At 35.6% G+C, this 11,826-nt stretch overlaps 1 protein-coding gene across 1 annotated transcript; it reads left to right on the forward strand.

The window, feature by feature from the left end:
* Positions 1-470: 470 nt before the first annotated feature.
* LOC107777547 (pyruvate kinase isozyme A, chloroplastic-like) lies at positions 471-9,007 on the forward strand. Its single transcript, XM_016597602.2, has 6 exons — positions 471-1,332; positions 3,634-3,724; positions 3,878-4,071; positions 5,291-5,412; positions 5,542-6,020; positions 8,316-9,007. The coding sequence occupies exons 1-6, from the start codon at positions 739-741 to the stop codon at positions 8,615-8,617; spliced, it is 1,782 nt and encodes a 593-aa protein (XP_016453088.2). The 5' UTR covers positions 471-738; the 3' UTR covers positions 8,618-9,007.
* Positions 9,008-11,826: the final 2,819 nt, after the last annotated feature.

The raw sequence follows: 11,826 nt of genomic DNA on the forward strand, positions 1-11,826 counted from the left end.
ATTACCATCATAGGAGTCTAGATTAAAAGAGATAAAATGTTGATAGGAAAATTTATGTATAACTAACATGTAAATCCAAAATGTGGATCAATATATTAGCAACCATAAATAGCATTCTATAAATACGATTTATAACTAACATTTTAGTCGCACTCAACACATATATATTGGATTCAATATATGTGAGTTATAACTTATACTGTTATCGATATACATCTATTCTTTTTCGTTATATTTTATCTTAAAGTCACAAATGATTTGTATCGATAATGTGATAGCGTAAAAATTTATTTATACTATCAATGTATATATAAAACTCTATTTACGTATTAATTTTTATAAACTAAAACTTAAAAGATAATTATAGTTGAATTTACTTATTATTATTAACTGATAACATAGAATAAACGTCAAATAACATGTTATAACAAATTAAATTATATTAATTACTTATTTAAGAAATTACAGTAGAGTATATCCTCCAACATTTTTGTCTTTGTTGATGTTGTTCAACGACAATAACAAAGTTCGCAGCTTCGCTATCTCCGCCTTCCTATTTCTCCCTGTATAAAAGCTACTCTCACTCACACTCAATACTCTCTCCATTTCCCTCTCATTTCCTGCCGTTAACTACCTCCGCCGTCCGCCGGCGACTATAAATTCTATAAATTGCGTACCTTCAACTCGATCACCGAAGATTTCCTTAAAAATCTCAAAATCTCCGGTGAGAAATAAAAGATGTCACAAGCTCTTAACTTCTTTGTTTCCTCTTCTTCACGTTCTCCGGCGACTTTCACAATCTCAAGGCCGTCGGTTTTCCCGTCAACCGGTAGTTTACGGTTACCGGTGAAGAAATCATTGCGGACGTTAGTTGTGAAAGCGTCGTCCTCGGCGGCGTCAGATCTCGACGAATCGCAGTCGTCCCCGGTGTTAGTATCGGAGAATGGTTTAGGAGGGTTATTATCGAGTGCGACGCAGGAGTACGGTCGTAATGCTGCACCGGGGACCGATTCGAGTTCGATTGAAGTGGATACAGTAACGGAGGCGGAGTTAAAGGAGAACGGGTTTAGGAGTACACGTAGGACAAAGTTGATTTGCACGATTGGACCTGCCTCGTGTGGGTTTGAGCAGCTGGAGGCATTAGCTGAGGGAGGAATGAATGTAGCTAGGATAAATATGTGTCATGGAACACGTGAGTGGCATCGTATGGTGATTGAGAGAGTGAGGAGGTTGAATGAGGAGAAAGGGTTTGCTGTAGCTATTATGATGGATACTGAAGGTAGTGAGATTCATATGGGAGATCTTGGCGGCGCTTCTTCTGCTAAAGCTGAGGTACATACTCCCTCTGTCCTAATTTATGTGATGCACTTTACTTTTTAGTTTGTTCCAAGGGAGTATTCGGTTTGAATTTGGTATACCTATCCCTTTCATTGCATGAAATTATAAGATTATCTCTTTTTATACTGTAATCTGGATCATGATAAGTCTTGAGGTATAATCGTGAAATGTTTTTATTTAACAGCAGTAGCTGGTTGTTAGAATTAGTAAAATTTGTTTTTTATAAGTGCTTTCCTTTTATTGTTGTTGACCAGAATTGGGAGGGAACTAAGCATGGTATTTAAGTGGCAAAGGGTGTGTGTGTGTGTGTGGGGGGGGGGGGGGGGGGGGTCATTATCCTCGAGTTTTGAAGACTGGGGTTGGCCTGGATGGATCTCTCGGTCATAAAAAAGAAAGAGTTTTGGGATGCTTTGCTTCCTTAAAAAAAAAGAGGAACTGGGATGCTCTGCTTAGCTTGAATCATGTTGGTGAACTAAGTGGAGAAGGGTGGAGTGGCTGCCCATATCTGTCGAGTTTGGTAGTGAGAAACAATAGAATTGTCAATAAGAATAAAAAAACTAGGATTCTTAGGAATTTGCAACCTTTCCAAATCAGTGCATTTTGCTATAATAAACTAAGGTTCTATCTGGGAGTGTGCGGTAGCTTTTAAGTGATTTTTCCAGTACTCTTTTGAAAGAAGAAGTACTTTTCGTGTAGCTTTAGATAAGTACCTTCTAGTGCTTCTTTAAAAGAAGTACTTTTTGGCACTTTGTTAAGCGTTTGATACATGAATCATACCAAACACCAATTAGTCTAATTGGCAGTATTACTCTCGGTCACAATATTTAGGGTGAGAATGTTAAACTGTCTATTGAATACATAAAAAAAGGGCAGCGTTGTGCACAAAGCATCCTACGTTTACGCAGGGTCTGGGGAAGGGCCGCATCCCAAGGGGTGTAATCATATAGGCAGCCTACCTTGACATAAGCATCCATGGCTAGTTACACGGCTCGAACCCGTGACCTATAGGTCATACAGACACAACTTTACCGTTGCTCCAAGGCTCCCCTTCTGTCTTTTGAATACATATATTCCCAAATTAATTGGGATTGGCTGTGGTTCATCCACCAAAGCTGAGGTATATATGCAGCTTGAATTTGGTACGACCATTCGTTTTAAGAAACTGCGTGAAATAAAAAGTTTTACAGTGGCAGTAAGTGGGAATTTGTTACCAGATTCTGGTTTATGGATAAGGAATTTCTTGACGTATATTCATAAGAGATTGGATTTTGCTAAAGCACCTATTTGTGGGAATTAGCGATATTTGGTTTTGGTTTTGTTGTGTTATGAGAAGAATCGAGGGTTTTTGGAAGGTGCAGCCTTTCTATTTGTGTGCATTTTACTGTAATTGACTAAGGTCTCTAATGGGTGTTCAGTAGCTTCGTAGAAGTCTTTATCTAGTACTAATAAAAAGAATTACCTTTCTAGTCATTTCAAAGAGGTACTTTTACTTTTCTTGTGTTTCTCTACTTTTTGGTATACTCCTTGTATATGGGCATGCTTTTGCCCGTTTTAATGAAATTTATTACCTTATCAAAAAAATAAAATTAAATTAACTTCAACTACAAAAGTTTGTGCTTCAAGTCAAAATTGGGTAAACTTCCATTTAAAATGGTGCCTACATTTGAAGCTGGAAAGCAGTTTTAGAACCTCTGAATTGAGCCCTCTGTAAGTGTTTTTTTTTTGCCCAAATCTGCTGAGGAAAACTGATTTTACAAATACTTGATGGGGCCTAGATGCTGCCTGATTGATACAATAAAAATAACCTATTACTCTCTTTGTGGTGTCAGCAAACATGACTTGCCATTTGGAAAGCTGTGTTAAATCATTGAAAAATTCTGAGGTGGGTGCAAAACAAAGCTAGAATCAGGATACATATATATATATAAATGTTTTTTGGTTGGTTTTTTTTTGGGGTGGGGGGGGGGGGGGAGGATAGAATCAGGCTGAGTACTTGTCAGATGGGTATGTTTGGCACAAGTGGTTGGATCTTTGCTACAATTTTGAACTGAATTTTTCTTTCCAAGATATTTTTGGAGAGAATAACCTGAGAGATAGATGCAAAACTAGTTTGTTTTACTGGTCTTGGCATTTGTATCTGCTTGACTTGAAATTTTATGCATTTTAGAACTAGAAAGAACATTGAACACCAGCATAATCTGTGAAATTCTGTTGGGGGCTATGGAGAACAGTGAATAGTATCAGTTTCCCTTATTGTGGATAAATGTGTAACAGCTAATTATTCTCTTTATACAGGATGGTGAAATTTGGAATTTCACTGTTCGTTCATTTGATCCACCACTCCCAGAACGCACCGTTACTGTTAACTATGATGGCTTTGCTGAAGGTTTGTTGCTCTATAGACTGTTAATTATGATGGCTTTGCAAAAATAAAATGATCATTTTTGCCAAGACTTTCTATATGTTTTCACTGTCACTCCTTATACTTGGATCAATTTTTAATTTTCACTTAATTTTTGGCTTAACGACTTCATTGCAGATGTGAAAGTGGGTGATGAGCTACTAGTAGATGGTGGAATGGTGAGATTTGAAGTGGTTGAGAAAATTGGCCCAGATGTTAAGTGTCTTTGCACAGATCCTGGACTACTTCTACCTCGGGCTAATCTGACGTTTTGGCGGGATGGTAAACTAGTAAGGGAACGCAATGCCATGCTTCCAACAATTTCCTCAAAGGTTTGCACCTATATTCCTTTCCAGATCCTTTGAATATAATTATGAGTTTTGTTTACATAGTTACAATTGAGATCTACATCTCTGGTGTAGCTGTTTTTGACATGAACTATTTTTCTTATTTTGCACCTTTTATCTAGTTCAGTTATGTTGCACCTTAATGTTGTCAAAATTAATTTAATCAATAGCTCGGACCATTAATACTCACTATTCCAATTCACGTGACATTTTTTCCTATTTTGGAAAATTGTTTGACACCACTCTACTAATATTATCATTGGATACACCTTTCACAAGTTTCAAGTATTCAAATTCATCTTACAAGCATAAATTAAAAATTCTGATGTGACAGCTTTCCTATCAAACCAACATTTAGACTACTACTTCAGTATTTTCTTCCACTACTACTAATAGTACAATACTGTTAAATTAACTTAATTTGTGCCTAAACACTTGTTATCACATAACTTGAGAAAGAGGGATTATTAGAATTTAGGGTATCTACTTTCTCCCAATTGCATTCTTCTTATACCTAGCGGCTAGCACCAAGGATCTTCTTCCAGATAATTGTTTAACTTTTTCCCGTAAATGTTTGCTTACATTTTGAGTAGGCATTGTACTTCAAAAGTTTTATGGGACCCACTAATTCTCTCTTATTTGCAAAAATAATAATTCTGTGTCTGTACCTCTTGATTTTTTGGAAGAATATTTTATTTTACTCATAGAGGGGAGGGGGAGGGGAAACGGGGAGGGGATTACAAGGTGGGGAATCGAACCCCTATCAATAAGGTGGAAGTTCAGCTAGATAGCCAACCAGCCGGGCTACATAATTTCCCCTCTACCTTTTGACTTATTGCTCTTAAACGCGTGTATCATGTTTTTACTTAAATCTTTAATAACACACCCCAATCAGAACGAACACAACAAAGATGGGAAAAAAGAGTAATTTATATCAGCTAAAATTTCCAGATATTCTAACTTTAAACGGAACTAGGAACTCTTAATAGCTGTATCTGACGACTGTACTCTTGATACTGCAATATTACCTGTGTGACAAAAATTTTGTACTGTGACTTCTAGTATAATAGCTTGTAGAATACACTGTGATCTACTTCTACCAAATTTAACACAGGATCCATGTATACAGCTGTTTTAATTTTGCTTCACTGAAGAAACTTAGTATATTTAGATGGTCTCTATCTCATGAATTTTGTTGCTGCAGGATTGGCTAGACATAGACTTTGGTATTGCTGAGGGTGTTGATTTTATTGCTGTATCATTTGTCAAGTCTGCTGAAGTCATTAAGCATCTTAAGAGCTACATTCAAGCCCGGGCTCGGGATAGGTAAGAATGTAGTTTCAGCATGGAAAGGTGCATTTAGCAAGATGCACCTTTTTACTTCCAAATATCACTAAGATGTTAGATTCTCAGTGATCAAATTATTCATATATCCACCTTGACGGTGCTGTGCAGTGATATTTCTGTAATTGCAAAAATAGAGAGCATTGACTCATTGAAGAACTTAGAAGAGATAATCCAGGCATCAGATGGTGCTATGGTTGCGAGAGGAGATCTTGGTGCTCAAATTCCATTAGAACAGGTTCCATCAGAGCAGCAGAAGATTGTCCAGATATGCAGGCAGCTGAATAGGCCTGTTATAGTAGCCTCCCAGCTGCTGGAATCTATGATTGAATACCCTATTCCAACTAGAGCTGAAGTTGCTGATGTTTCTGAAGCAGTTAGGCAAAGGGGGGACGCTTTGATGCTTTCTGGTGAGTCGGCCATGGGACAGTTTCCCGAGAAGGCATTGACTGTCCTAAGAAGTGTTAGCTTGAGAATTGAAAGAATGTGGAGGGAACAGAAACGCCGTGAAGTTATTGAATTGCCATCCATAGCATCTTCATTTTCAGATAGTATTTCAGAAGAGATCTGCAACTCTGCCGCCAAGATGGGTAAGATTCTATTTTTGTGAATACTGATTGTATTGCTTTTTTTAAATTTGTTTTATCTCCCGCAGATGTAAAAATACCTTCTTAATATTTTTATGCAGATTAGACTAATTAAATGGTAAAATAGTAAAAATCATGAATATTCACAATAAATCATGTATAGTATTTTCCCAATATTTATAAAGTGAGTAAGTAACTTCAAGAAACTGGGCATGTTTATAGTTTATAAACAAGCAAGAAATAAATCTGAAAAATAGGAGAATTAACAGAAAGCTGCATGATACGAGGAATTTTTCTGGGTTAACCAATCTGCTCAATTTTCAACATAGTTAGAAACAATTAAAGGCGGAAATAATAAAACCCTCATAATTATGTCAGAACAACTTGAGTATCATGAATCTCAAATATTCTGGCTGTGATGCACAGCTATTAGATTTTCACGGTTATTGCATGCCTTAATGCTAGAACCAGATAAAAAACACAATAAATTTCTATTTATGGTTCAAAGTGTAGGGAATACTGAGAAGTGTCTAAAAATCTTGTAGCATGTCAACTATTATCTGAAAAATTATCATGTGGACACATTTAAGAATTAGTATAGTTATTCAGGATGAGTTTTTGGAGAATTCAGTTATTCTAGGAAAATGCCTGGTATTTAAGTGGAGTATGGTAGACGGGCAGGCCCATTTCCACTGAGGTTCAGACTGCGGGCCAGATGGCCTTCGCGGATTTTCTCGGTTATCAAAAATATGTGGACGGTTAGTGCACTTGGGGGGGCGGTGGGATGGAGATTCCTTGGACCTCTACATGAAGGCTTGTGATGCTTTATGATAAAGTCATTTTGACCCGTGCTTTTTGGTCTCTGTTAAAATTTCAAATACAGTAAGGTTATTAATTCTTCAAAAAGGATGTGTATGAAAAGATTTGTCATGCCCTTTATAATAATGTCAGTAAAGGATATAGCATCTTCCAAAGTAATAGGTTTTACAGTATACTAGCTCTCTTACACTTGTATTTTTTGCAATCTACTTTGTGGGTTTTTTTCGCAGACATTACCCCTTAGGGGGATGTACTAAAAGTGCACGTCATCCTTACATGTGTCTAACATTATGTCACTATCAAGAGAGAAGGGGTAGCGAACACATTTGATTATCATCTACAAAAGAATGTTATTGACCACAGCTTTTAATTCCCTGATAGTTTAAGACCTTTACACTGTAATCCTGCACGTAGTGCTGCAAAGATAAATAAGTAGATATTATGTGCCTTTTCTTTTTACAAATGATATGAAGTACTTATTCTATGCTATTGATTGGATAGAATAAGGCTGATTATATATTTGTATGTGGGTTGGCAGTCAGCTGACAAAAACTTTACATATATGTCTATTGCCTTCTCAACCACACTTTTCAAACATGTCATCTCTCAGTTCAGACTTAACTGGAAAATGTTACTTCCTTTTTCAAATACTAATGAAATGGGTGGTGGGAGTAAACCAAAAAGCACATTTCCACCCTAATAGTCATCATATATTGAAGGGGAGTCTTCAATATTACACTTCATAAAAAAGATGGTCCTGAATATTACACTAATTTATAAATACAAAAAATGGATTCTGAATATAACCCTACCTTTGCATAAAGGACCGTAATCTTCTCTACTTCTCTATATAATTGCCTTCCATGAAGCTGCCTTCTGGACAACCCATACGAACTGTCTTGTCCTGCTGTAGTTTTTTTGGTTGAGAAAATACAGAATTTGGGCTGATCACTCAGGTACTCTTTTGGTCATTCTATTTTTTCCTATCTTAAATAATGAAAGAGGTAACTCTGCCCAAGCCTTGGTGGGCAAAGTTACTTGGTACCTGTGCTGGTGGAATTAGTCGAGGTGCGCGCCAGCTAGCTTGGACTCCACCGCCATTAAAAGAACAAGGTTGCTGAACGGGATTAACTTTTCAATGTTCATCTTCATGAAAGTACATTCTAGAAATAGAAGAGGAAAATGAAAGATTTAACTAAGCCAAGCTTCTCTTTCCGAGCTGGAAGAGACAAATGTCATTTCAAAGTGAAAGTGATTCTCGTAAGAATTTTATTTCTCTATGTGAGTGGGAGAAATTTTAATATCTTCCAGAAGTATTACATTACAGTTTTGTGGGACAATAGCAAGTACTTTGTTCTGAGCATATTGATGAGAGTTTGAACTCAGGAGAAGAAAACATATCCTAATATCTAATCATGATCTTTTATATTCTAATGTCTTACTGTTTGATCCAATGCTTATTTCTGTTGTGCTGTGCAGCTAACAATTTGGAAGTTGATGCTCTTTTTGTTTACACCAAGAACGGGCACATGGCATCTCTCTTGTCACGCTGCCGTCCTGACTGCCCAATATTTGCATTTACAACGACAACATCTGTACGCAGACGCCTGAACCTGCAATGGGGTCTAATGCCTTTCCGCTTGAGTTTCTCCGATGATATGGAAAGCAACCTCAACAAGACATTCTCTTTACTAAAAGCTCGGGGCATGATCAAGTCAGGTGACCTCATCATTGCTGTTTCCGACATGCTGCAGTCCATTCAAGTTATGAATGTTCCATGAGTGCACATATTAGTTCTGTGTTTTGAGTTTTGAGCTAGGCAACCCCAATTATATGCCAATTAAACCAATTATGAAGTTCAACAGTTGGTTCTGCTAGGGAGTAAAACAACGATGAGCAATCCTTCCTCGGTGTGTCCTCGTTTCAGGTGCTGGATCTCAATGACATTTGGTGTAATTCAACTGTCGCTTGTAGTCAACATAGATATGTTGCAATGTATACCCCCTGTTTTCCTAGGATTCTGAAGATGTATCTTCAACTTGAGTTATTGATTTAGAGGTGAGCTTTAGAAATGATCGCGATAATTATGGATTTGTTCTTACAGTTGCTATTAGCATGCTGTTGTTGGTGTTTTTTTTAATTATCTATCGGTTTGGATTACCTTTTGGAAATTTGTTTAATAACATTTGGCCTAAATAGAATTCATCTGATTGACATTGAAAGGATATAACCTGTCTTTAGTTTGTCAATAGAAAGAGCAGTACAATGGGAAAATTATCAGCCTCATATATTCTGATTTTGATTTTTGTTTTATTCGACCGAGATATATTTGTTTCAATAACTATACTGAAAATATTTCAGTACTTTTCATGAATTATTAGTCGATTTATTATAAAGGTGTAGTTTATCATTTGATTGCTTATTGATATGGAGGTTGGAATAAAGAGTGAATTTTCCTCTGTGGGGTAAGTATGAGGTTCTCTAATAATTGAAGGTTCATTATTAGTTTCTGGGTATTTTATTTATACATTAATGATTCCAGCTCTACTACGATAATTAATCATAATTGAAACAAACATAGAATATGATTGATGTAAGTGGAATAGACTCCAAAATCACAAGGACCCTGTATTGACAAGGAAATTACATTTTTTAAAATAAAGTAGAAAACATAAAATAAGAAAAAATAGCTGGCAAGACGTAGAGACAAGAAAAAACAACAAATGACCAACAAGAATTGTGGTAGTATTCATTTATCTTTAATCAGAGATTTAAAAAAAAAAGTGTAACAAATACTCCTTCGGCCCACTTTAATTGATTTTTTGAATATTTTCATACATATTAAGAAATTCACTTTTCTACATTAGTTAACAATAAAATTGATCATATTAACCTTAATTTGTTCATTGAAAATATAACAAATATTCCTATACTCTTTACTTCAAGGGTAACTTTGAAAAAGTAAAGTTAATTTCTTCTTGATATTTAAAAAAAATCAAATATTATGGACCATCAAAAAAGATACAAAAAAAATTAAATTAAAGTGGACGGGGGTGAATAATTGAAGAAGGAATAGGAGATCTGAGATACTAGGTTCAGATTTATTCTTTCAAATAAAATTTTGTCCCAAAAATTGATGGCATTTAATTTTAAATGAGTTGTCATCATCTTTCTTATTAATTAGTGTCTGTTTCTTGTTATATTGTGTTGAAAGTCATTTCTATACTGTTCTTATCTTTATTGTTATAGTTATTGCCTTGTAAGTCATTCTCCTTATTGCTTTTTTCTTTTCTTTTTCAATGTGGCTATTTTTGTTGTTGCATTGGAAGTTCAGTCCTTTCTTTAAAAAGATAATAATAATAATATTAAAACAAACAATACAGTCTAGTATAGTCTCCTCTCGCATATAAATATTAGACTCTAATGGCAGAAGAAGATGGTTATTATTGATGCCTAATGTCATTCACTACTATAAAATATTAACAGAATTGATGGATTTCCATATCCTTTTCAATCTTTTAGCAAAAAAAAGGAATCAAACTTTGATGTTCCAAACTATGTGATATTATTCTATTTTCAAATGTTCATTTTGCCAATATTTAGGTTTACATAACCACAAAAAGTTTGCCTAGTATGAACACTTAGGTTTCAACTGTTGAGGTACCTTTTGGGTTAAATCTCAAAGGGACAAACTATGAAACTGCAAAGGTTGGGTTAAAATAGATTATACATTGAAAGTTGGGCATGAATTGTTACAAGTGGTATAAGAGTCTCTCGTCGTGCTGATTAGAGGACACCTCTGATCATTCACTTCTAATGTGACACGTTTCCTCCCAGTTATATGATCAACGGGATCAGTCGGCTAGAGAGCGGGGCTATTCTTCTTCCGGGGAGACAAAGTCGTCCCTTCTACTGACCGAACCCTTAGTTCGGGGGCCTTCGACAACATGTTATGAAGCTCCAGTCTTCGGTGGGTCACCATTACTTGACTTAGAAAGGCGAACATTTGGGCAAGGGAAAGCGCAGTGCGCCTGGTACAAATGGCTTTCTTTTTTCATGATATACCAATCAGAATGGAGGGTTCTACCTACGTACATTATTGATAGAAGTCATTTTTTCTAGTACCGTGGTGGAGCAAACCTCAGCTAGGAAACTAAAGAGCCCGTTTGGACATAAGAAAATTTTTGCTTTTTTCGAAAAAAATTCACTTTATTTCCGAAATCATTGTTTGGCCATAAATTTTTAAATTTTCACTTGAAGATGAGTTTTGAAATTTTTCGAAAATTTGAAAAACTCCAAAAGGCTATTTTTCAAAATTTTCACTCAGATCACTCACAAAATTAACCCAAAATTATATTCATGTCCAAATACAATTCTAATTTTCAAATATCATTTTCACTTGAATTTTTTTTTCACTTTTTTCCGAAATTTTATAATTTTTATGTCAAAACGCTTACTAAATCCCTAAGGGGTGAGTGTGATAACCTACATACCGCCATCGATTGAACTCAAAAGGGATTTCACTTGAAGCTTGAAGTTAGGATTCATATATAAAAGGACGAATTCAGAAATAACTCTCCTTTTGGGTTAAATCCTAAGGGACAAAAGCGTGAGACCTCATAGGTGTGACTAGGGGCGTTCATCGTTCGGTTTGGGTCGGTTTTTTCCGAAAAAGAAACTAAATCAAGTAAGTCGTTGTTTTTTTATCGATTCGGTTTGATTCGATTTTTGTCTGTTTTTCGGTTATTCATCGATTTTTTTCTTAAATATGAGATATACACTACCAAACGCATATTCCGGTGACTATATTTTCAACGTAACACTATCAAATCAATTACTCTTTGAGAAATCTATCATTTACCAAGATATATTGATGATGATTGAATCAAATAGTGATAAATAATTAAAGTACTCAATTAAAAATCGATTATTTTTAGCATGAAATAAATTCTTGTACTTAGCAAAAGAAAACTACCAATCAAGCTAGAAT

Source organism: Nicotiana tabacum, chromosome 14 (assembly GCF_000715075.1).
Source record: "Nicotiana tabacum cultivar K326 chromosome 14, ASM71507v2, whole genome shotgun sequence".
In the NCBI taxonomy this organism is placed as follows: Eukaryota; Viridiplantae; Streptophyta; class Magnoliopsida; order Solanales; family Solanaceae; genus Nicotiana; species Nicotiana tabacum.